General features: G+C 43.0%; 1 protein-coding gene across 5 annotated transcripts in view; it reads right to left on the bottom strand.

Moving 5' to 3' along the window:
- The window catches only part of ICAM5 (intercellular adhesion molecule 5), a 375,719-nt gene extending 371,212 nt beyond the window's left edge, over positions 1–4,507 (bottom strand). For 3 of the 5 annotated variants that reach the window (XM_069231797.1, XM_069231794.1, XM_069231791.1), the window contains exon 1: positions 3,969–4,506. In XM_069231797.1, the coding sequence (XP_069087898.1) occupies positions 3,969–4,035 (67 nt within the window). In that variant the 5' untranslated portion in view covers positions 4,036–4,506. Of the gene's footprint in view, positions 1–3,968 lie in introns of all 5 variants that reach the window. The other 2 variants (XM_069231795.1, XM_069231796.1) reach the window with 1 other exon arrangement.
- Between the last annotated feature and the right edge of the window lie 21,409 nt (positions 4,508–25,916).

Below are 25,916 nucleotides of genomic sequence, written 5' to 3' on the forward strand. Positions count from 1 at the left end.
TAGGAAAAGGCAAGGTGTCTGCATCAAATGATACTCAATCTTGGAAGATCCAGAATTTTGAATAAGGGGGGGGGGGATCATCTAAATGATAAACATTGTAGGTTGGAAGAGAACTATACAACAGCTGTATCACCTATGACAGCTGACGTTGCCTGTCGACCTAGAAGGACTGTGTGTTCATTGGTGCTGAAGGTAGCAAATAGGTCACGTTATACCAGCACACAAGGAGGGCCCTGGTTGCGGGCTGATAGGGTCTTCTTTCTTATGTTTAATAGAGTGGTTTTAGTGCTTTTGCGAAGCTTGAAACCAGATTGTAAATTACTGAGGGGGTCATTGGGGTCAATGTGACGACAGTTTGAAGAATATTGAACACATAGTGGAGCTTAGAGATGGGTGTGTCGATTTCAAAGTTGGACAGGCCCAATGTGGATGTCCTTCTCTTAGGGGGTCATGATGATTTGCTTGAAAAGCTGGGAATATCTTCAATGATGAACAAGCTATTTTTAAGATTTGTGATGATGTGTTTTAATGCAGATGCCAATATTTAAAACCTTTGCATTGGCCAAGTCCCGGGGAGGAGGGGGGGAGGCTGAGAACTTCTTAAAGGAGTTAAGGAGTTTGCTGACTTTGTTTTTGGTTACAGGCCTGAACTCACTTAAGATTCACCTGCTTATGGAATGAGGCTCCGGGTGGCAGTGCTTTGGGAAGTATGTCAAGAAGCTGATGATTCTAGATCTCAAATAGATAATTTTCTCATTGAAGAATGTCATGAGGTTGTTGCAGAAATTGGATGATGGAGCAATGATGTTTTTAAGGGTGCTAGAGGAACCCATATGCTTATATGAAGAAACTTTGCTTTGTACAGCTGGAATATGCAAAGATACCTTACAATACTTTACTCCAGTCTACTGCACAGACCACCACTCTATGCCACTCTGTTCCACTCCTCTCTATTGTATGCCACTCCACTCTACCCACTCTATTCAACTGTTCACCTCTGTACTCAACTCTATACCACTCTACTCTACACTTTACTCCACTCTATGATACTTTACTCCACTCTCCTCCACTCTATGACTGTACAGTCTACAACACTCTACTTTACAACACTCTACTCTATCATATTCTACGACACTCCATGACACTCCACTCTATGACACTACTTTCCATCCTACTCTACGCCACTCCACTTTACAACACTCCATTCCACAGCACTCTATGCCTCTCCACTCTATAATACTGTACAACACCCTTCTCCACTCTACCCCACTCTACACAACTCCCTCTAAGTACTCCAAGCCACTTTACTCTGTCACTCTACTCTGCTCCACTCTACTCAATGAGACACTTCTCCACTCTACTCCACTATTCCGCTATATACTACTCCACTTGTATGCAACTCTATACCACCACACTCTACGACACTCAATGCCAATCCACTCTACAATACTCTCCACCCTACACCACTCTACTCCACTCACTCCCCACTCTAGTCCCTCCACTCTAATCTACTCCACGAGACTCCATTCTACTTTGTGACACTCCACTCCACTCTACTCTACCACACTCTACTCTACTCCATGACACTTGACTCTATGACACTCCACAACACTTCTCTCAACTCTATCCCACTCCAAAACTCCCCACTTCACTCTACATCCTTCCACTCTACACCACTGCATCTTACTCCACAACACTCCAGGACATTCCACAACACTGCTCTCCACTTTATGCCACTTCACAACCCTCCACTCTCCTCACCTCCACACTACACCACTCCACTCTACTTCACTCTACTCCAATCTATTCCACTCCACTGTACCACACTCTACTCTACAAAAGTCCATGACTCTTCATTCTATATTGTCACTCCACTATACAACACACCACAACACTCCTCTCCACTCTATGTCACTCCACAGGCCTCTACTCCACTCTACACCACTCTTCTCTATGCCATTAACATTTAGCCATGCTTAACAGCAGCCACACTTCTGCACAAAATGGCTAAAACACATTGGCAAAGCCAATAGCTCTTGCATAGGCAAGACCTATTGGCTTTGCCAATGCTTGTTATGATTGTTGCCCCACCCCCCTTGAGAATGGCAAAAACTGTTTTAATTTGGAAAGCTTTAGGAACAGTTTTTACATTAACCATTTCAAATGTTTTAAATGTACTCACATATTATGGCTGTATTTGAACATATCTTCTAATAAGTTCACTATTATTATAAGAACTTGCGTTTTCTGCTAACACTAAACTTACCCATGCTGTGGGCATAACATTGCTGCAATGCGCTGCCTGTGAGGATGTAGGCCTTACTGCAAAGCAACACTAGTATCTCAATCTATCTAAAAGAATATTTTCCATGGTGCATATTAATATTTAAACAAAGGCAAAGCAATATAAAGGCTCTGCATTTCTGGTACAAGAATTACAATGTAACATTTGGCATTGATGCCTCTAGGTTACTTGCCAAAAATGGTAAAATCAGTTTACATTGTATCACATTGTATTGCACCATATTTCTTTAATTGCAGATAAGGATCAAATGACAATAGTGACGTATTCTGGGATTCACAACTGACCCAAATAGCTTTTAGCAATGTTGTAAAACCACTAATAATTTTTAGACCCAAAAATCTAAATTCAATAGCTTCATATCAACAAAGTTTTATATTAATAAATAAAGAAAAGGTTAATTAAAATAAACAATATTTGGATAAACATATGGCTATGCAGGTTTTACTTTGAAATGTCTGTCCTTTTAGCTGCTAGTGTGTGATTCCGGTGAGCAAGGTGTGTTTAAATGCTGTGTTTTTAAGGCTGCAGTAGTGCCTCCTGTCAGCAGGGGTAGAGCTGAGAAAAATATAAACACACTTAATGAAACATAGGTCCCAACAAGGCAATTAAAAAAAAAAGGTAAAAAATTGACATAGATGTTCATGAAGACATTGCCTCGTGGGGACCTAGGTTCAGGTCCGCACAGTGCCATTAAGTTTACACAGTGTGAGAGTGTTATCACACCAAGTCCCCACAAGGATAGTAACACAAACCCAACCACCCCCATCATCCCCCACCACCACCACACATACACACACATACACATACAGTAAACGCCGCTTACACAGACAGGCAGTCATGAAAACACACACAGCATTCACAACATTTTTTGATTACCTTTCCTGGTAGATGGCACAGCCTGCTTCTGCTCTAGGGGAGCCTGGATTTCAGTGCCAACGTTCTTTGAATAAAACGCAGACCAGGCTGATGCTTCTTGTGCACTCCTAGCACCTGCCCTAACTTCTCCTCTATTTCTTCCTGATGCAGACTGACCCACTGCAAGCACTTTGTATGTAGGAGAAGCACCACACTGGCACCACTCCAGGGAAATAAATACAAAGTGGGATCTCTTTAGTTTTCGCCACAGAGTTCTTTCCTCGGGTAGGCATGAAACCATAAGCCTAAAAGCCCATTGTAAACCAACCTCGCCGTAACGAGGCACCTCTGCATGGGACCAAGTGAGATCCCTAGGATTTATGGGTACTCACATATCTGGACTGGGAGAGCTGCTCATAGCTGCCATGGGCCAGCTCAAGACTTTTTCATGACATTTTCTCTGGTGCTTGTTTTTCGTACTGTAAAACAATGGCATAATGCACATTACAAAATGATGGAGCTTCCCAGCAGAATGTGAAGAGGGTCCCCTACCTGTCCCATATCTAACAAATATTAATTGGCCTTGTGCTGAATGGGTTTAGCAGGGGGGTTAGGGGCCACCTGAAGGGTTGGGCCCCTCTGCACTTTAGGGCCTGCAGGGGCCTACCATTCGCCCCTGCTGTAAAGTGCTGTGACTAGGTTGTTTTGTAACAGTACTTTACATACAGACATACATACATACATACACACATACATACATACATACATACATACATACATACATACATACATATCTTTATTCACTCACCTGCCAGAAGGAGCCAAACTCCCAGGTGGGAGATGCAGGGACACACAAGTCCGAGGCCGCGGTTCATGGGAGCAAACGGTACCTCGTGCCGGTCAAAAAGAATGTGCAGTGACAGAAATTATGTGCAGAAATAACAAAATAATTTAAAAGCGAATGACAGGGAACGGTGGAAAAAGAAGCAGGAGAGAGGGCAATTTGAGAAAGAAGGAGTAACGAAAGATGTTATATAAGAGAGGGCGTGAAAGAGTGAGCGGTTGAGAAAGGCATTGAGAGAAAGTATGTTAGAGAACAAGTTTAAGAACAGAAGCAAAGAGAACTAAGGGGCTCTCCAGAAAGCCTCCCTTGCCGGGCGGGCCCTACTTGTGCAATAGGCATGTGCTGTGTATTTTCATTCACGAAAAGTCTCGGGGTCTTTGTGCTTCGAAGCGAGGAAAGACATGCACGTTCTCTATTCGCTAGTACTTTCTTGGCGAGTCCTCTAAACACACGGTGGCTGCCAAGGGCGGCTGATCCGAGTCCCCTCCCCTCCAAAAGCTCTCCCGCGGTCCTCTGACTCCATTTAAATCTCTCTCTCATATGCTGATTTTTTTTACACAAAGGGGGTTCTTTGAGGCGGAGGTTGCTTGCGACCCTTTCTCGGAGGATTTGGGAGCCTGGATTTCCCCTAAAACAGATGTTGCAAGGTTGAAAGGGAGGTGGCTTATTTTGATGACTAACAGGGGGATTGATCACCCTCCCCCATATCTCAGCGATGGGTGGAATACTCCTTACATTCTTCTCAAGTTGCCTGTTTCTCGTCTCCGCAGGTCGCCTTATCGCTGTTGTTAGTCTGGGCAAGGGTCCGTGCTGCCTTCGTAAGGCTGTTTCCACATGTCCCAAGTAGCCAGACGTGTAGAGTGAACCACATAACTGCTCGGTGTTTGCGTTTTGATATTTGCGGTTCTGAATTTTCGACAGGAAACCAGAAACCTGCAGGTTGTGAAAGAAGTACCGGAAACAAGAACATGACATGGGGAATGGTACGGCAACATTGCACTGGTGCACAAGCAAAGATCAAATCTGTTTATAAACGACTTTTACCGACTAGCTAATATTTTTTGGCGTAAAAAAGTGAAATTTTTGCTGCTTGTTTAAAGTTTTAAGCTGATTTTGCCTCAAATATAGGGCCATATTTACGACCCTAGTTGCGTCTGTTTTACGAGAGCGGCGCAACTCTTAAGGCAAATTTATGAAGCCACACACGGCCTTAAATCTGGAGTAATAGAACGCAGCAAAAATCGCTGTGTTGCGTTACTCTGCCCTGGGAAGGCATTTCATGGGTATTGCGTTGGTGTTCTCGCACAACTCCCATGGATTATGAAGTATTCCTAGATTTATAAGAAGTAAACCTGGGAATGCGCCAAAATGCCACACCTTCCCAGGGGAAGCACAACAAGGAGAAATATCTTTACTATTTCTCCTCATTTTTCCCTCTTTCTATGTGTGCTGCATCTTGCAGCACACTTAGAAAGAGGAAGAAGTGTCCATGAAGTCTTTTTGTGCAAGAAGGCCTCCCTTCCTGCACAGAAACAATAATGTCTGCGACACAGGTATTCTCGCACCACAAGGGTGCCTCCGTCAGAACTAGGCAGCCCATTGTGCGCCAGAACAAGGGAAGAGGACAGAAATGTGCCATATCTTGTATATACAGTGCATTTCTGCCCTTTCCCAGTGGCGCAGGGCAGCGCAGCAAGGTTACTTGCTGCGCTGCCCTGCACAACAGGGCTTGCATATAAGCCCCATAGTTTTCACATTTTGAAGGTAGGAAAGAAAGGATTTGATCCACTTCTGTGTAAACACTAAAGGCCTGATTCACAAAAGGAAACTTTTTTTTGTGTAAGTCTTCACTTGCTGTAGTAACTTTAGTAATATTTGGTATTCACAAATTATGAGCTTAATTTACTACTAATATAATTACACTCATAGTTTGTGAATCTCAAAATAGTAGTAAACATATCACAAAGTGTAAGTTTACATATGTGAATCAGGCTCAAAAGGACTGTCTCACATAGGTAAGTTTACACGTTGTAGTAAGTTTAGTACTGTTTTGGTGTTTTAGTGTTCACGAACTACGCGCACAATTCACAAATGTAAACTTACACTTTTGTGTAAGTTTACAATTGTTTGCTATTCACAAAGGTATTTTAAGAGTAGTACCTTTTAGGACTGCGGAGTCTCCGCACATAAAAATATAGAACAGACCCAATGAGCGCAATTTTACTACTAGTAATTCTACTAGAAGTAAAATTACATTAGTAGTTTGTGAGTACCAAAAAGTAGTAAAGATACTAGAGCAAGTGTAAAATAACAAAAAACGAAGCTTACCTTTGTGAATGAGGCCCAAAGGGAATAGTGCAATATCAGCTTTTCAAGGCTGCAACTGCAGTTTCCACCCATCCTACTAAACAAGCAGCAAAAATGGTGCAAATGTATTCACACTGCTTTTTCTCTCCCATGGCACTAAGTTTTTGTGATACGGCCCTCGACGACATTATCATGAAACATAAAACAAAAATTTAAACTTTTGCAGTCAACTCACAAAGAAAAGGTTACATTTGTAATCTATCATATGCATGAACTTGTGCGTAAATTGTGACTGTTTGCAAATTTTTGTAAATTGGGGTGTAATTCATTTGTAATGTACGTATTACACAAATAATGTTTGCAGCTGCATGGTATTAACACTTTAATTATTTCAGATCAGTTTTCCTAGTTCTAGCCTAGCAATCACATAAGGAGAGCTGCACAATGCCACATACTTTGCACATGAGGTGCAGTTAGTAAAATTCACCCTTTCGAGATGTATTTTCTCTTCACATTCTTCCCTCCTAATTAAATACAATCCTGCCTCCTAGCACGCCTACCAGCATATATTTTGTGCATACTGCACGGATTAGTGCACTTTATTGCACTTTCTGCACAATTTATGTAATTTCCCTTTTGTGTATATTTAGTGACTTGAAAATTGTGAGAACTGCATGTTCAAACTTTTGTGGACTCTTAAAATTGCTACCTTATGGTTGCACTCCAGATCTGCACTGCACATATTTTCGTTTTTTTTTCCTAATAACAAGCCTAAATTCCCCTGTCTGCTACTGGAAATGTATATTTGGAAATTACACATTTGCAGGCCTATTCAAAAAGGCATTCTGTAGTACATAAAGTAGTATTCCAGTAACACTCTTTTGTGTACTCTTACATCTCTTTTAGAGTTTGCCTCACAATATGTACAACGGAAATAAAATGGGAATATTCAGTGAATATTCATACACAATTAGTGCACATAGAAAGTATTATGTCATGTTTGCACATTTACTAATAGAGAATTTGACATTTTCAGGCTGATTCACAAAGGCGTGTAAGTGTACATAAAAGTGTAGTCCTGAAATAATGCTTTGTATGTCCACCTGTAGAATGCACTTCTGCGTGTAGTGTTTTTTCTTTCTAAATTACCTGTACTTTAGGCTTGCTAAAGTTACAGGGTCAAAGCATAGGTTGGTCTATGCAAAAGTAATTTTTCCACTGGTAGGTTGAGCTGGGAAAAAACTAACCAGAGATACAATACATATTATCGTTCGGTGATAACTGAGTTTGGTCACCCGATTTTGCATGTGGAAACAAGCATTGGAAAAACCAACAGGATTCATCTATAAGATCTATTGGATTTGTTAATATTTTGTAGCCATGCTGTACAGCATTGCGGCTGCTGTGCAGCATGGCTAAGAAGAGAAGATGTGATGACGCAGCTGCATTGTCATTTCATAATCATGCGAATGCGTTTAACACGCATGCATCCGCCTACAAAGGGACACTTTTTTATGTACTGAACCAAGATGGATCAGTAAATAAAAGGTACTGCAAAATCACTGTATTAAAACGTAGCATGGAACTGCTTTATAAAAAAAATAATGGCTGAGTGGTTGCGGGTGTGGACTGTGGATGAGGAGTAAAGCAACACAGCAGGCAGGGAGAGAAGCAATGTGGAAGGCAAATGGGGGAGAAGTAACAAGAATGCGAAAACACAGGTGAAAATGAACAACATGGAGCGTAGGTGGACAGCAGTGGTGTAACAAAGGCCCCCACAGCCCCAGCGGTGTGGGGGGCGAGCTCCAGGGGGTCCCTTAGCACAACACCTGGCCTGAGTGAGTACAGAGGGGGCCCACTCCATGTTTTTTGCAGGGAAGGGGGACTCCAGTTTCATTACACCACTGGTGGACAAAAGCATACAAGTAAGAGAGAGTAACACAAATGAGGGTGGGGGAAAGAAGCAGATGAGCAGAAAGAGCGAGGTGGGAAGTAAAGGTCAAGAGAGAGACAGTTGAAAAACACATGCACTCTCATGGAGTGCTTAAAAAAATAAAAAGTAGTTCCCTAAAAGTGAGCAGAGGAAGTATAGAAGCCAGCCAAACAAAGGAACGGCTTCCTGAGAAATACAAACACAAGAGTGACAAAAAAACATCATATAGGAAGCTGCCAAATGAGAGTTATAGATAAGCCAAACAACAGTAGCCAATGGGTGGGCTTTAAAGCCCTTTTTGTTTTGGTAATCCTAAAACATTTATTTTAGAACTAGACAGCTTGTATTGTCTGGGAGACTGCACCTAAAATAAGCATTTACAATGCAACAGGTCTCGCATATTTCGAACAAGTTAATTTTCATCTTTTAACAACAGCGCCCACAAGCAAAACCAAAAGAAAACATGAGAAAAAACTGAGAAAAGACGACTTGGCAAAATAAAATGATGTAAGCTTTAAAAAATAAAAATAAAACGTTGCAATTTTGTACCTGCTGTGCATGTTTTTGCCAGTCACAAACCTTCTGTTGCGGGGCACTCGAAGTTAAAGACAACAAATAGTACCACAAACACGTTGGGAGCAGTGGACTGGCACAAATTAAGATGCATCAATTAGTGCTTGATCCCTGCTCCACACAGAGAAACGGACATGAAGCCAGGTGTGCCTTGACGAATTACGAGGCTGTAAAGAAGAGTGCTACGCAAACCAACAAATGGTGGGCGACAGTCGGGCTCCAAGCCCTGTCCTGAACACAACAGAGTCTCGCAAGTGATGCGCTAGCGGATGCACTTGCAGACTCTAAAAATGAGGCATAGCTGGCGCAGTTGGTTTTATTGCTAATCTTACAACCATAATTAACCTTTTTGTTCCCTCCTCTTAATCATTTTAAATCTCGGCTAGTATTGCTGAAAAAGTAATCTCCTAGCATAAAGAGCACAATTACCATGCAACTCTTTATCAGCGCTGATGAAAAAAGAGTGAAAATATTGTTTACAACTGTTTTTGCAATAGTGCTGACACTTGAAGTGCACCCTTGTGTAGTGCTTTGAAAGGAAATATAGAAGTGCTGGTTCTCACTAACCCAGAGTACCTGTTTGGTCTTTGGAAGTGTTGGTCCTCTTCCCATTAAATGTATTGCAGCAGTGCTGAGATGTGCAGGTACTCTCCCTTTCAAATTAAAAAAAAGTGCAGGTACTCAGTACCGGAGAGTACCTAGCCATTTGAAGAACTGCCCTCGTGACTTTCAATTAGGTGAAGCTTGACTTAAACTTGGAATATTCTTTGACATTTTATTTTATTTCTGGTTAAATTGATTTCATGAATTCGTGCCTTAATTTTCTAGGGGAATGAACTGGACAAGGTGTGTCAGTAGAAGGGTCATACCTGGAGAAAGGTATTTTTTAAACGTTTAACACTCAAAACTAAAGTGTGACCTCCAAGTTCCTCTCAATATTTGAAAATGTAGCCATGTATTCTCTGGGCACAAAGTGTATTGGTGGCGCAAAGACCACTTGGACCAAATCAGCCTATGGTACAATGCATTTAGGCACTTACTCGACGAGTGTCATAAATATTTTTCAATATAAATCTTCCTGCCCAAATATTTCTCTGAGCACAAATTCATGCGATGGCATGGACGTTCTGGGCATTAACATCCTCAGTGGCACAGTCTCTGTTCACAAACGATCATAATTAATTATTGGTCAGTTATATACTTCACCAACAGATCGGTTTATGGACAATTCTGAGCTAACTCGTGAACATACAAAATAAGTTTTCATAATGCGGTGAGGACTATCTGACAAGGTGGAGTTTTGAAACCAGGGAATTATTGTTGGTAAATAAGAGGGAGTTCTTACCAGGAAGTTCACGATCAGATTACTTAAATTCTTACAGACAAGGGGACTGGCAGTTAAAAAAACCCATACTTTTTGCTTTGGTCAGCCCGTGCAACTGTGATTTTTTTCACTGGTTGATTTGTCCATTGGCTATACGATGCAAAAGTAATTTTCCAACCGTCAGAACATTGATTAATCTGTGCAAAAGCAATTTTCCCATTGCTACTTGGTGTAAATGTCGTTTTCGCATTAGTCATTAGCCATTTTAAGTGGTTGTTTGATGCAAATATCTTTTTTTGCATGTGTTGGTTAATTCAAAAGTTACTTTTTCGACTGGTAGGTTAGTACAAAAAAAGTTTTCGCATTGGTTTGTCGCTTGGGACGCTGATGCAAAATTACCCTTCACTTGTGCAAATTTATGCAATCTATATTTACTTAAAATCAACGACAAAAGGGCAGGGGAGGGCACCGGTTCCACAATCGTGGGAGAGATTAGTTTGATAAAAAGTAATGTGAAGAGAACAGGAGGACGGGAAGGAGTGTCAGGTCAGGCATTAGGATTTGTGAAGGGGGCGGGAGAAGACTGGAGTGTGGAGACGAAGAAACAAGAGGGCAGCAGCAGTGGGAGTCAATGCACGAATTGATTTAGAAACAAAGCTTAAAAGTATAATTTAAAACTGAAAAAGATGTGTAGTGGGGAAAACAAATGGTGAGGGGAGGCAGGAAAAAAAAGAGCCAGATCAGATACAAACTTTAGCAATGCCAAAAAATCGGACTTATTTATGTTGTATAAACAAATTGTTAGTTTTGTTTAAAAAAACTTGTAATAGATAATATTTTTTACTTAATACAGTAGAATATAAATAACAAAATCTAGTTGTATGACTTTCAAATGAGTTCAAATCAAATTAGGTTGTTTTTTTCAAATTATTACTTTCTTATGCACACATTTAGTTTAATTACGAAAATCATATAATTAAACAGTAGTAGAGAGTAGTGGACTAGTGCTAATAGAAATTACTGTATTTTTAAACGTGTTAAAGTATAGCTGAAATGTGGGTCATAGTACTGTAGCAATAATTTGAGGTATCGAGTGTTTCGTGTAAGGGCGCTGATACGTTGTTACTTTCATGCTACTGTGAAGTGCATTAAGAGTGCTTGTAAACTATGTTTGGTTCCTGTTAGTTTGTAAGATATTGCGTGTTTTTTGTTTAAAGTGCAAAAGATTAGGAGAATCTCGGTTTTTACCAAGCATGCATTTACCACACATTTTACCACGCATTTAATACAACGGCGTTGACATTTACACCACATTTCATTATATCGGAAGTCTTTATAAAATCGAAGCATAAACCCATATACATGCACACATGTATGTAAACTAGACCATCTACATCCTCAGAGATACATATTTTTGCCATGTTTTAGTATACATGTAGGGATATTATATATATATATATATATATATATATATATATATATATATATATATATATATATATATATATATATATATATCTATACTTATATTGTCAAATCCTTATAGAAAGCAAAAAATATATGGATTGGATAGGTACAGTGTAGGAAAGTACCATCTTGCCTGGCATGTTACCCCCATTTTTCACTGTATATATGTTGTTTTAGTTGTATGTGTCACTGGGACCCTGCCAGCCAGGGCCCCAGTGCTCATAAGTGTGCCTGAAAGTGTTACCTGTGTTATGACTAACTGTCTCACTGAGGCTCTGCTATCCAGAACCTCAGTGGTTATGCTCTCTCATTTCTTTCCAAATTGTCATTAACAGGCTAGTGACCAATTTCACCAATTCACATTGGCATACTGGAACACCCTTATAATTCCCTAGTATATGGTACTGAGGTACCCATTGTATTGGGGTTCCAGGAGATCCCTATGGGCTGCAGCATTTCTTTTGCCACCCATAGGGAGCTCTGACAATTCTTACACAGGCCTGCCACCGCAGCCTGAGTGAAATAACGTCCACGTTATTTCACAGCCATTTACCACTGCACTTAAGTACCTTATAAGTCACATATATGTCTAACCTTTACCTGGTAAAGGTTAGGTGCAAAGTTACTTAGTGTGTGGGCACCCTGGCACTAGCCAAGGTGCTCCCACATAGTTCAGGGCAAATTCCCCGAACTTTGTGAGTGCGGGGACACCATTACACGCGTGCACTACACATAGGTCACTACCTATGTGTAGCTTCACAATGGTAACTCCGAATATGGCCATGTAACATGTCTAAGATCATGGAATTGCCCCCTCTATGCCATCCTGGCATTGTTGGCACAATCCCATGATCCCTCGGGTCTGTAGCACAGGCCCTGGTACTGCCAAACCGCCTTTTCAGGGGTTTCACTGCAGCTGCTGCTGCTGCCAACCCCTCAGACAGGTTTCTGCCCTCCTGGGGTCCAGCCAGGCTTGGCCCAGGATGGCAGAACAAAGGACTTCCTCAGAGAGAGGGTGTTACACCCTCTCCCTTTGGAAAAAGGTGTTAAGGCAGGGGAGGAGTAGCCTCCCCCAGCCTCTGGTAATGCTTTCATGGGCACAGATGGTGCCCATTTCTGCATAAACCAGTCTACACCGGTTCAGGGACCCCTCAGCCCGGCTCTGGCGCGAAACTGGACAAAGGAAAGGGGAGTGACCACTCCCCTGACCAGCACCTCCCCTGGGAGGTGCCCAGAGCTCCTCCAGTGTGCTCCAGACCTCTGCCATCTTGGAAACAGAGGTGCTGCTGGCACACTGGACTGCTCTGAGTGGCCAGGGCCAGCAGGTGACATCAGAGACTCCTTCTGATAGGCTCCTTCAGGTGTTGCTAGCCTATCCTCTCTCCTAAGTAGCCAAACCCTCTTTTCTGGCTATTTAGGGTCTCTGCTTTGGGGAATTCCTTAGATAACGAATGCAAGAGCTCATCAAAGTTCCTCTGCATCTCTCTCTTCACCTTCTGCTAAGGAATCGACTGCTGGAAGCCTGCAAAACTGCAACAAAGTAGCGAAGACGACTACTGCAACTCTGTAACGCTGATCCTGCCGCCTTCTCGACTGTTTTCCTGGTGGTGCATGCTGTGGGGGTAGTCTGCCTCCTCTCTGCACTAGAAGCTCTGAAGAAATCTCCTGTGGGTCAACGGAATCTTCCCCCTGCTACCGCAGGCACCAAAGAACTGCATCACTGGTCCCCTGGGTCTCCTCTCAGCATGAGGAGCGAGGTCCCTTGAATCCAGCAACTCTGTCCAAGTGACTCCCACAGTCCAGTGACTCTTCAGTCCATGTTTGGTGGAGGTAAGTCCTTGCCTCCCCACGCCAGACTGCATTGCTGGGAACTGCGTCTTTTGCAGCTACTCCGGCCTCTGTGCACTTCCGGCGGAAATCCTTTGTGCACAGCCAAGCCTGGGTCCACAGCACTCTAACCTGCATTGCACGACTTTCTAAGTTGTCCTCCGGCGGCGTGGGACTCCTTTATGCAACTTCGGGTGAGCACCGTTTCACTCCTCTTTGTAGTGCCTGTTCCGGCACTTCTGCAGGTGCTGCCTGCTTCTGAGAGGGCTCCTTATCTTGCTCGACGCCCCCTCTGTCCCCAGACGCAATTGGCGACATCCTGGTCCCTCCTGGGCCACAGCAGCATCCAAAAACCCTAACCACATGATTTGCAGCTAGCAAGGCTTGTTGGCAGTCGTTCTTCAGGAAAATACTTCTGCACAACTCTCCACAGCGTGGGGCATCCATTCTCCAAAGGGGAAGTTTCTAGCCATTGTCGTTCCTGCAGAATCCTCAGCTTCTACTGTCCAGTAGCAGCTTCTTTACACCCACAGCTGGCATTTCCTGGGCATCTGCCCATCTCCGACTTGCTTGTGACTTTTGGACTTGGTCCCCTTGTTCCACAGGTACCCTCGACTGGAAATCCATCGTTGTTGCATTGCTGGTTTGTGTCTTTCCTGCAGAATTCCCCTATCACGACTTCTATGTCCTTTGGGGAACTTTAGTGCACTTTGCACTCACTTTTCAGGTTCTTGGGGTGGGCTATTTTTCTAACCCTCACTGTTTTCCTACAGTCCCAGCGACCCTCTACAAGGTCACATAGGTTTGGGGTCCATTCGTGGTTCGCATTCCACTTTTGGAGTATATGGTTTGTGTTGCCCCTATCCCTATGTGTCCCCATTGCATCCTACTGTAACTATACATTGTTTGCACTGTTTTCTAAGACTATACTGCATATTTTTGGTATTGTGTACATATATCTTGTGTATATTTGCTATCCTCATACTGAGGGTACTCACTGAGATACTTTGGCATATTGTCATAAAAAATAAAGTACCTTTATTTTTAGTATATCTGTGTATTGTGTTTTCTTATGATATTGTGCAAGTGACACTAGTGGTACTGTAGGAGCTTCACTCGTCTCCTAGTTCAGCCTAAGCTGCTCTGCTAAGCTACCATTATCTATCAGCCTAAGCTGCTAGACACCCTATACACTAATAAGGGATACCTGGGCCTGGTGCAAGGTGTAAGCACCCCTTGGTACTCACTACAAGCCAGTCCAGCCTCCTACATACAGGTACCTACACAATAATCATGTTTATATATTCTGGCATATATGTATTTTCATACGAAGAAACGAAGAAGCATAAAATCATATATAGACACATATACATATTGCATTTACATACTATTACATACATATATATGTAATGCATAAACACTCATCTATAGTTATATAAATTACAGATGTTTATTTATATTTTTCTGTATGTATATTCCTTTTATCCTTATGCAATGCATTTTCTCAAATACATAGATACATCTACATGCTCAAACCATGAACATACCTAGAAACTCTTGTCTATCTAATGCATAAATATGCTTGCATTCTCTTAATTGTATTTTTTTATTTTTATTTCACATACCTATCTATCTATCTATCTATCTATCTATCTATCTATCTATCTATCTATCTATCTTCATATATACATATGTACATATACTTTACATATGCAGGTACATCCCTATACAAAGCCCGACTCTCATTGATGCAAGAATGCATGTGCAAAAAACAACATATCCAGATACACATATTTATGTAATGGAGAGATATACATATATTCCTATATACTATTAGATTTACATCTATCTATCTATCTATCTATCTATCTATCTATCTATCTATCTATCTATCTATCTATCTAATGTTTGATATAGAAATAGATATATATAGACAAAGATACATACAGGCATATATAAATGCAAATGCATTCATATTTAAATACATGTAACAGTGTCATGCCTATACAAAGTACAGACTCATTTACTTACATATTTGTCCATATTCATTACAGTACATTATTAATTAAATCGATATATATATAGATGTGTACACTATGATTATACATGAATTGTAATATATACATGGCAGAGTTTTTTAAATGATAGTTTTATTGTTTTGGTCATAATATTGGTGTACGTTGCTGTCTTCTGAAGCTGAGATAGTTTTCAGTGAATCTTGTCTTTGGCGGTAACAGTGGTGTGTGGCCAAGATGGCGGCAGCAACGGTCGAGCTTTAGAGAGCTCTATGGCTGACCTGGTATAATCCACTCGGAATCCTGCTCATCCCCTACTGCAGCCCACATAGCCCTGTGCACTGCTTGCTTCTTCAGTTAGGTAAAAGGATTTTGACTACTGCGGAGAGTGAGGGCCCCCTCTCACGGCTTGAAGACCAAGGGGCGCGTGGCAGAAGATGGCTGCTGGGGTGAACATTACCAGAGAGGCCCCACCGTTGCAGGGGGGCACAAGCAGAGGTCAAGCATCCCCCTGAAGTGGACCCTTGAGTCCTGCCGGTGACAGCGGTACCAGAGGCAGATTCGTTGTGGGAACAAATGTGGCAGGCTGGCCCTCACTCAGTGGCCGAAGCCTCTGAGGGAGGGCTGTCTATGAGGTGAGGAGTACTGCAGTGCTTAATTTCTAAGTAAAAACATGCCTGTGCCAAAGCTCTCCTCTGAAAAACGTGGCTGCTGAATTAAATGTGGGAGCACAGAATCCTGAGGCAGTGTTATCCTGAAGCCATTGCGGGCCTCTTTAATCCATTTACATCCACACCCTGTCTCTCTTGCAGCTTTCTGCTTTCTCCTTTTGTGACGCTTTTTCTTTTTTCTCTTTCTCTGTCTTTTCCACTTGTCTTTTGCTTGCAGTAAATGGTTGAGGCAGAAAAACAAGTGCCGGCCCTCAAAAATAAGTGCTTGTGCCCCACACCGGAAACCACTGGCTCAAATTAAGCACTGGAATGCTGCTTGCTGTGAGGAAGTGTTGGAGTGTAGTTTTATATTCAATATTAACATGAAAAGTTTGCAACATAATGTATAAATAATGCAGAATAGAAAACGTGGTAGAATAAATATTAATGCACACGTTTGAAATGTGTCCATGGGGAGTGGCCACCAATGTATACGATGATTAATGAAACTGACTAATAATGAATTAATAATGTACGCATGTATTCTTCTGTATTAGCATTATGTATTTTGTATTAAGGTTTTGCTGAATTAATCACTAGGACTTAGTTAGCAAGGGTCTGGGCCTAGCTGCCTGGTCTTATATTAACTGTGTTTTTTCTAATGTGCAATGTGCTGTCTTCCTGAAGGACATGAAACTGTAATTTTTCCAGAAGCTAGAGAAATGTGTGTGTAACCGTAGTAAATTCTTTCTCATGAGACCCGACTTGCTCAAGGAGACATTCTTGCTGAATGCAACAGTGTAATTCACAACAGGAACTACTGACTGGAGTGAGGAGTGTTACTTTTCTTACCTGACATTCTACCCGCTGAAGACATCAATCACAGGAACCAATAAACTGCATGAGAACTGTCTTAGGTGAAAATTCTACTAAGGTGATCAACACATTATTGGACAGAGATAACGATGCACCAAATATTGCCCAATTGGAAATTAGAAACTTGTTCGACACATTCAATATAACGGCATGACACAAGGAGAAATCAGTCCTTTCTTGGCATTCTTCCTTGCCACTTTGATGCCATTACCTAGCCATTACATGCCTTTTACTGAGGGACACTCTTGCTGTGGTACCCTGCTTTAAGACTTTGTTGTTCTGATACCCTAACCCATCCTCATCCTCTCTTTGCCCTATAACACACTTTTCCTCCTTATGAGGGAAACATTCCTTCTCACCCTATCTTGCTAAGTCTTTGCTGCTTATCCTGGCTGATGGCGAATCGACTGCTGTCCTGAGGACGAAGACTGACTCTGTATGCTGACCCATTGCGAAGGGTAACTATATGATAATGAATTGTAATTGTCTGTTTGCCTTTTCTTTCTAGGTACCAACTGCTCTTTTGACAGAGACCATAGTTAGATGTTTTCTAAATTTGTGTTACTAAATTGTTTTGCATGTAGCCCAACATGCTGATGCTAATTAGAGGTTAGTTGAGGAATTCACTATTATTGGGTGCATATAGACAAACAACTGAATCTTTGCTTTGTTGAATACTGCATTAATGATACTCTGCTAAAGTTGATTCATGTTGACATCGTGCTTTGTTCTGATGTTTCTGATTTTTGCTTTGATGAAGTCTTATTCAAGTTGCCAGATTATGATGCTTTTGATGTGCTTTTTGATATTGAGACTAATAAACTTGACCTTAGAATTGTAACTAATAGGGAATAAATATCTTAACCTTTATTAGCTTTGCGTGATCATTTATTTGCTGAAAGGTCATGGTGTTTCAGTCTTATTGGAGGGTTTTGGTAAAGCGAATCGATTAGTTATTGTGAATACTGATGAAGTGATTGATCTACTGATTGAAATGCCAAATAGCTATCTCGTCTCCCACCTATCAGGGTCAAAAGGTTCATTGGCCTAAAACGAGTCCCTGTATAAACAACTTAGCTAGGTCAGGATGGGTTATCAGTTCTGGTAGCAGAGGATGGTTTAGGCCCTTTGGGGCCCTAAGACGAGGGGCCATTGTTTTAGAATTGTTTTCGAGATAATGCAAATTGGAAGGATGATGTGCCCCTAAGTCCCAAATGACTTTCCCGGGACCCCGGAGCCTGGCAAAGTGCATTAAGTATGTTCTCAGCGTTCTAGTGATGGAGTGAGTGGCGTAGGGTTTGCGCTTGCACAGCTTATGCATACCGCAGGTGAATTGTGAAGTTTGTGAGGATTTGTAGGCCAGGTAATGTTTTAGTAGAAGTGTGCGTACTCCGCAGTATGAGAGTAGGGAAGTCGGCAAACTTCATGTGAGTGTGGCGCTTTGTGCTAAAAAATTGTCCACGTGGTTGTTGGTGATGTACGGACCCTGTGTGGTCTAAGACTCCGGGGTATATTGATAAATGTATGAGACACTTGGTTTATGTTGTAATTTGCGTGGTTTAATAGGTCAATCGGGAGTGGTTGACGAGTCGAGTTTGAGTCAATGTGAGGGAATGAAAACTTAGATGGAGATTTTGTGGGTTCTAAAGTGCACTAGGACGAACCATTGACAAGTCGAGAGTAGAATTTGCGGGTCAAATTCTGCTTGCGAGTGCGGGATCTGAGAAGGAGAGAGTAGCGGCCGAGGCTTAAAGTGAAATCTCTGTAAAGTTCTGAAGCGATTGTGTTACCCTTCCTATAGTAAACCGGCAAATTTGAGTTTACGGTGCTCGCAATATATTGCATTCGTTTTGTGTGGATTGAGAGTGAGGGAGACAAGCCGCAAGACTTTGTCAGCCACAGAGTGTGAGTGTGACGTCATTGGAGCCGCACTGGGATAGGTCGATCAGTGAGAAGGGTCGCGTATGGATTGGCAGCCGTCCGTGAGAGTCAATTGGTTGAGAAGGGAGACGAAGGGTGTTCTGGGAATTAAAGTCACTTCCTGATTCAGTTATAAACTAAATAAAAGATGCAAAAAATGAAGTTTTTCAGGGCGCTAAGGAGCGCTTTGAGGGGAGATGTGTACATTACCGTGAGTGTGGGGAGCCTACACCGCCAGAGAATACTCCGGCTTATGCCGTAATGGAGGAGAAGGGAGTCGCGCCATGTCTTTGGCTAAAACAATGGTGCAAATTAACAGAAAAGGATGGGAGCTTAGGGTTTCCAGAAAACGGGTCATTTAATATAATGATCTTAGAGAATTTGCGAAGGGGGTTAAATGAGCAAAAGCCGCCTCCGAGACCAGCACAGTTTGAGGCCTTAGCAATTTGGGAACTGATGGCCATACGACAATGGCAACAAAAATTTGAGAGGAGAATGAGGAAAGCAGAAAAGACACTAGCGGAGGCTAGATGGGATAGTGAACACAGAATGTGGAGAAGGGAGATTATAGACAGAGTCAGGATGTTCCCGGCAATAACTCAGGAAGCCGACACGCAAGGAAGAAAGACCACTTGTAAAACGGATAAGGGTTGTAGCAAGGAAAAGGAGACTAAAAGGTCTTCGGCAGATGCAGATGACTCAGATGATGATGAGTTTCTCAATCAGTTGTTTCAAGATCGTCCACCGCCATATGCCATGGATGACATTAGACCAAGTACTAGTGCAGGTCCTATAAACTCACCACAGAGCCAGGGAACAGCGAATACAGCACAGGTAAATACAGTTGCGACACCAGCTCCAGTACAGAATAGTGTCAGTGTATCCACTGCTCCAGAGATGCAGATGCAGTTGCAGCCACCACCGGTTCAGAGGCTCTACCCTGATGTCCCGATGTTAGAAACAACTACGAGTTTGATGGTGCCGCCTGAACAGGCATATATGAGACCAAAGTTAGTGCAGATTGAGCCAACTCCACTTTTACTGCCCCAGCCGCAGCAACAGATGGTTCCGAGTTATACTTTGGTCACAGGACCGCAGTTAGCTATGGCACAGATAATGAATCAGAATATGGGGGCCAGTGTTCCACAGGTTGTGGGAAATAAGCCAGCACCAGCCGCCATATCCTTACCCTTCACAGTTGGTCCACCGGTACCCTTGTACGCGCAGGACAAGCCTAGCATGTGTGATCAGGGAGTAATGACCGAGGACATGACAAGAGGAGGGTTCATAGGGAGCTCGCCAGGGATGACTCCAGTGGAACAGATGGTAGAGAGGTCGAGGTCCCTGTTAGACTTCAGTCCGATAGGGGTTCCGCCAGATGCCATGAGACACTCAGGTTTGGGACTGCTAACTCCGCAGGTCTCAAGTGCAAATTTGCCACAAACATCAGTGATGCAGGCTGGGAATATCTCCCTGCAAGGTCTAAATGTGCAACAACTGAATGAATGGTTAGACAAGTTAAATTCACCACAGATTACCCCTGCGACAGCAGAGCGGTCAGAAAGAGAAGAGTACCTACATTTTGTGAGGTTGGGCATGGAAGCAGCTGAACTAGTTGAAGAAAGCATGGGAGTGAAAAGACTAGAGTCTTATACTGAGGCAGAACTGAGGTACTTGTGCCCAAAAATAACTAAAGAAGTGAGCAAGGTGCATCAGAGTTTGGCAAACTTAGCAGACAAATATGGCATAGACTTAGACAATACTGAGCATCTGAAGAGGAGCTACAGGTTAGACTTCGAGCCGAAGGATTTAGATCACATGAGGTCTACTGGGATGAAGGCACACCTCAAAGAGATACTGCAGAGCGCCCAAGTTTGGGGAGCGTTAGAAAAGTGGGAAGGCAGATGGGCAAAGAAAAGAGATAAAAGAAAGAGTGATTGCTCAGAGCCGCAGCAAGCGAAACTAGCACCGGATACTGGTACAATAAAAATGCTACCCATGAGAGAAACAGCTGGAGGGGTCCTTGTCCATGTACCATGGTCTAGAGGTGACATTTTGTCATTTACAAATGACTTTCCCAGGTTGGGGGAAAAGCCAATAGAGTGGTATCAGCAGACAGATAGGTTTGTGAAGCTTGCGAAGTGTCTCTGGGAAGACCTGAACACCCTGTTTGAGATCATTGTTCTTGCTGATTTGTGGCTCGAGTGCAAGAGAAGTGTTGACTGGCCGACCGCAGAACTGGCAAGGGACAGGGTTACTTGAATTATTACTATAAGGTGATTGAGTTTTTGAAGCAGAAGGTGTCGCCACAGAATACTGATTGGCAAAGATTGATCGAACGGCACAGGAAGTTAAAGAGTCGATACATGCCTACTATGAGAGGTTGTTGAAGGTGTTCAAGCATTCAAGGGTACAGAGGTCATAGAGCCGAAAGACATGAATCACCTTGTGTTCAGATTTGTTGAGGGACTGAGGCCAGAGATTAGCCAGATGATTAAGAATCATTTGATCTGTTGGCAAGTGAAGCCGATTGATGAGGTGTTGCAGTATGCAAAATACTGTAGTGACGAGATGGAGTTGAAGCAGAGAAAGTTGAAGGAGAAAGTGATGGTGATGCAAATTAAGGCAGCGCAAGCAGGGATGCAGGGAAATGGAGTACAACAGATGGTGCAACAGGCGCAAGGAAACAGGATGTTTCAGGCCAAGCGAGAGGCAGAGGTCGAGGAGGTTTTGTGAACCGTGGTCCAGATTTAAATACCGTTACAGTTCAAAATGATGTACAGGGGATGAAGAAGGTGTTACCATGTCATGCGTGCGGGGGCGTCGGACACTAGAAGCGGGAGTGCCCGATGATGGTGCAGGAGGGTGTTGTTCAACAAAGCAATGATGTCAATGAATTTCAAAATGTTAAAGGACCAAAAATGAGGGGTCTGAATCCGAACTTCCAGAATAATATGGTTCAGATGCAGGGTCTTCAACCCATGCAACAAGTGCAGATGCCATGTGTACACCAGTGCAGATGCAGCAAATGCAAAAGCAGATTCCCATGGTACCTAGACAGCAAATGCAGTTGCCCTTAGCACCAATGGGACAGCAACAGGTGATGCTTCCTCATCAGGTCGCAGGTCAAGGAATGAGTCAAAGTAACACAGTACAACAGTTCCCTTTGCATGGCGAGAATAGAATAAACGATGAATGGTCCGATGACAGTTCAGATAGTGAGGAGTGTAGACTTGCAGCGTCCCTAGAAGTAGATTAGAGGAGGCCCTATGTGCAAGGGAAAGTGATGGGTCACAAGGTTTCATTCTTGGTTGACACAGGAGCTACGCGCTCTACAGTCAGAAGTGCAGAGGTTCCAAAATTGTCCCTTTTGGAACGTACAATAAAGGTAGTAGGAGTGGCAAACCAACTCCTGACTAACCCGATTACAGATCTGGTTCAGGTTGAGATTGGTACCTTCCAGGGATTGCACGGATTTGTAGTTTGCGACTCAAGTCCGGTGTCCCTACTGGGAAGAGACTTACTGTGCAAGACGAGGTGTTCTATCACTAGTTCCAATGAAGGGATAGAGGTGCAGACAAACAGTGATGATGAAGGGGATGATGGTCAGATCTCAGAGCCTGAGACGGAGACAACAAATGAGGAGTACCCCCTGATAAGCTTCTTCCCAATGTTCACAGTGACTGATTTGCCCGCAGACCTGCAGGAGACAGTCACAGAGAAAGTATGGGACTTGACAGGAAAGGAAGTGGGACTGATAATAGGAGTAGACCCAGTCAAAGTCGATGTGAAGCCAAATGCCTTCTTTCCCCAGGTACCGCAGTACCACATGGCACAGGATGTCCTCATACAGGTAACACAGATAATTGCAGACTTTGTGAAGCAAGGGGTCCTGAAAGAAGTGATGAGCAGTACATGAAATTCACCTATAATGGGACTGAGGAAGCCTTGTGGGAAAGTTCGGATTGTCCAAGGCTTGAGAAAGATCAATGACATAGTGGTGAAGTGTTGCCCAATAGTGCAAATCCAGCGGTGATTATGTTCCAGGTCCCATGCGATGCAGAGTGGTTCACAGTCGTGGACTTGTCTCAAGCGTTCTTCTCTGTGCCTCTTCATGAGGACAGCCAATTTCTCTTCAGTTTTAAATTCTTGGATAAGGTTTACAGTTGGTGTCGAATCCCTCAAGGGTTTTCGGAGTCACCTTCCATCTTTAATCAAATCCTGAAGAAAGATTTGGAATCATTGGAATTGCCTTTCCAATCAACACTAGTGCAGTACATTGATGACTTGTTGATTGCATCTAAAACGAGGGATGATTGCAAGTACGATACTATTGCCTTACTGAACCACTTGGGAAAGAATGGGCATAAGGTGCTCCCAAAGAAGCTGCAATATTATCTGAAAGAGGTGAAATACTTAGGTCATCTAATTGAGAAGGGATCAAGGAAAATATCTAAGGAAAGAGTGACCGCCATATTAAAGATGAGTCCCCCAACGACACGGGGAGACTTTAGGATGTTTTTGGGAATGGTGGGCTACTGTCGTCAGTGGATCCCTAATTTCTCAATTATCTCCAAGCCGCTGGTGAGACTGACGGTTAAGGAAGTTAAGGATGGCCCAGATGCTGTAACTATGTCTGAGAAATAAATGAAGGCGTTCATTGAATTGAGGGAATGTATGTGCAGCGCTCCAGCTTTAGGTATGCCTGATTACACTAAGCCTTTTGTCCTGTTTTGTCATGATCGTGATGCTTGTTCCTTGTCTGTCCTGACACAGGTCCATGGAGGTGCAAACCGACCAGTAGCATATTTTTCAGCTACTTTGGACCCAGTCGCAGCAGCCTTACCAGGTTGTCTGCATGCCGTTGCAGCAGTTGGTCAAAGCCTCACACAGTGTGAGGGCATAGTGATGGGACACCCTTTAACAGTTATGGTCCCACATTCAGTCGAGATTTTACTGACCTGGCCAAAACTCAGCACATGACAAATGCCAGATTGACGAAATATGAAACGATTATATTGGGGTCACCAAATGTGTCACTGAGAAGATGTACTGTGTTGAACCCGGCAACTTTGCTTCCAAATGAAAATACAGAAGTTGAGGATGCTGATGAGGTAGAACATGATTGTCTTGAGGTAACCGAACTGTGCACCAAACCGAGACCTGACATTCGAGATACCCAATTGGAAGAAAATGATTACATTATCTTTGTTGATGGCTCGTGCTTGAGAGACTCAGTAGGAGTACTGAGAGCCGGACACGCTGTGTGTACAATCACTAGTATCCTAGAAGCCTCTTGGCTTGAAAGAGTATACTCTGCTCAAGTGGCTGAATTGGTTGCTCTTACCAGGGCATGTCATGCCGCTGACAAACTGAAAGTTACTATCTATACCTGACAGCAGATATGGATTTGGAATTGTCCATGATTTTGGCGAGCTATGGTCACAGAGGGGTTTCCTGACCTCTTCTGGTTCTCCAGTGAAAAATGGTGAGAGAATTAAGGAGTTGTTGAACGCGATTCAGTTACCTCTTGAAATTGCCATGGTGAAATGCAGTGCTCATGTGAAATCGCAAGGCTTTGTGTCAATGGGAAATGGATATGCAGATCAAGTCGCTAGGTTTTGTGCATTGAACTACTGTATATCGTTCAAGGATCAGTGGGAATTATTACCTGAAACAGAAAATGAGACATGCACAGGTTACGCATAAAGAGTGGTTGACACGCTGGAGAAATGAAAATTGTTGCAGGGTCGTGCCAGCAGAGAGGAGAAATGCTCTTGGCTTAAGATGCAATGTGTACAAAGACCAGATGATTTGTGGGTTTCATATGAGGGGAAAATGGTTTTGCCGAACAGTCTTCTGTCACAGTTTGCAAGGTTTTACCATGGACAGGCACATATTGGAAGAGATGCCATGATCAGGATGTTCAAGATTGATTGGTTCAACCCGAAGTTCAGACAAGCCACAGAAGTGATTTGTCACAGGTGCATTATCTGTCAACAGATGAATGCGGGGAAAGGGACAGTGGTGAATTTGAGCCACATTGGGAGATCAAGAGGTACATTTAGCAGAATGCAACTGGACTATATTGAGATGCCTGTGTGTGGAGGTCTGAGATATGTGTTGGTGATTGTGTGCATCTTTAGTCACTGGATTGAAGCTTACCCTGCACGCAGAAATTACAGTCTCACAGTAGCAAAGCTGCTGCTTAGGGAATTGATTCCGCGTTTTGGGTTTCCGATCTCTTTAGAATCAGATAGGGGAAGTCACTTCAACAATGAGGTGGTTAAGCTCTTGTGTGAAGCTTTGAACATTGCACAGAAGGTGCATTGTAGTTACCGCCCTGAAGCTTCAGGACTAGTGGAGCAGATGAATGGTACTCTGAAGTCGGGAATGGCAAAAATGTGTGCAGCTACAAATTTGAAATGGCCTGATGCGTTGCCCTTAGTGCTAATGTCAATGAGAAACACACCCAACAAGAAAACAGGATTGTCTCCTCATGAAATTCTCATGGGCCCAGCTATGAGACTGCCCGCGGTGCCTGCAAATGCTCTTGTGAATATCACAGATGATATGGTGTTGGACTACTGCAAGGGTCTTGCTGACGTGGTCCGCTCTTTCTCTCACCAAGTGGAAGCCACCACATTGGCACCGATTAGTGATCCAGGTCACAACCTGAAAGCTGGTGACTGGGTTGTCATCAAGAAACACGTGAGGAAGTCGTGTTTGGAGCCACGTTGGAAAGGGCCATATCAAGTAATACTGACAACTACTACTGCTGTGTAGTGTGCTGGAATTTCAAACTAGATCCATGCCAGTCACACAAAGAAAGTGACGTGTCCAAATGATGAGGAACTTGAATTGTCGAAAGTAACAACAGCAGAAAAGGAAGTCTCAGGGCCGGAGAGTAATCAAAGGGGAACTGAGACAGAAGGAGAGCCCGTTGAGGATGGCTTGGTCACTAAAACCGTAAACGGGACCCAGAGGAGTGACGGTGAGCCTATCTCAACTGAGGCGCCA

Source organism: Pleurodeles waltl, chromosome 4_2 (genome assembly GCF_031143425.1).
Source record: "Pleurodeles waltl isolate 20211129_DDA chromosome 4_2, aPleWal1.hap1.20221129, whole genome shotgun sequence".
Lineage (NCBI taxonomy): Eukaryota > Metazoa > Chordata > Amphibia > Caudata > Salamandridae > Pleurodeles > Pleurodeles waltl.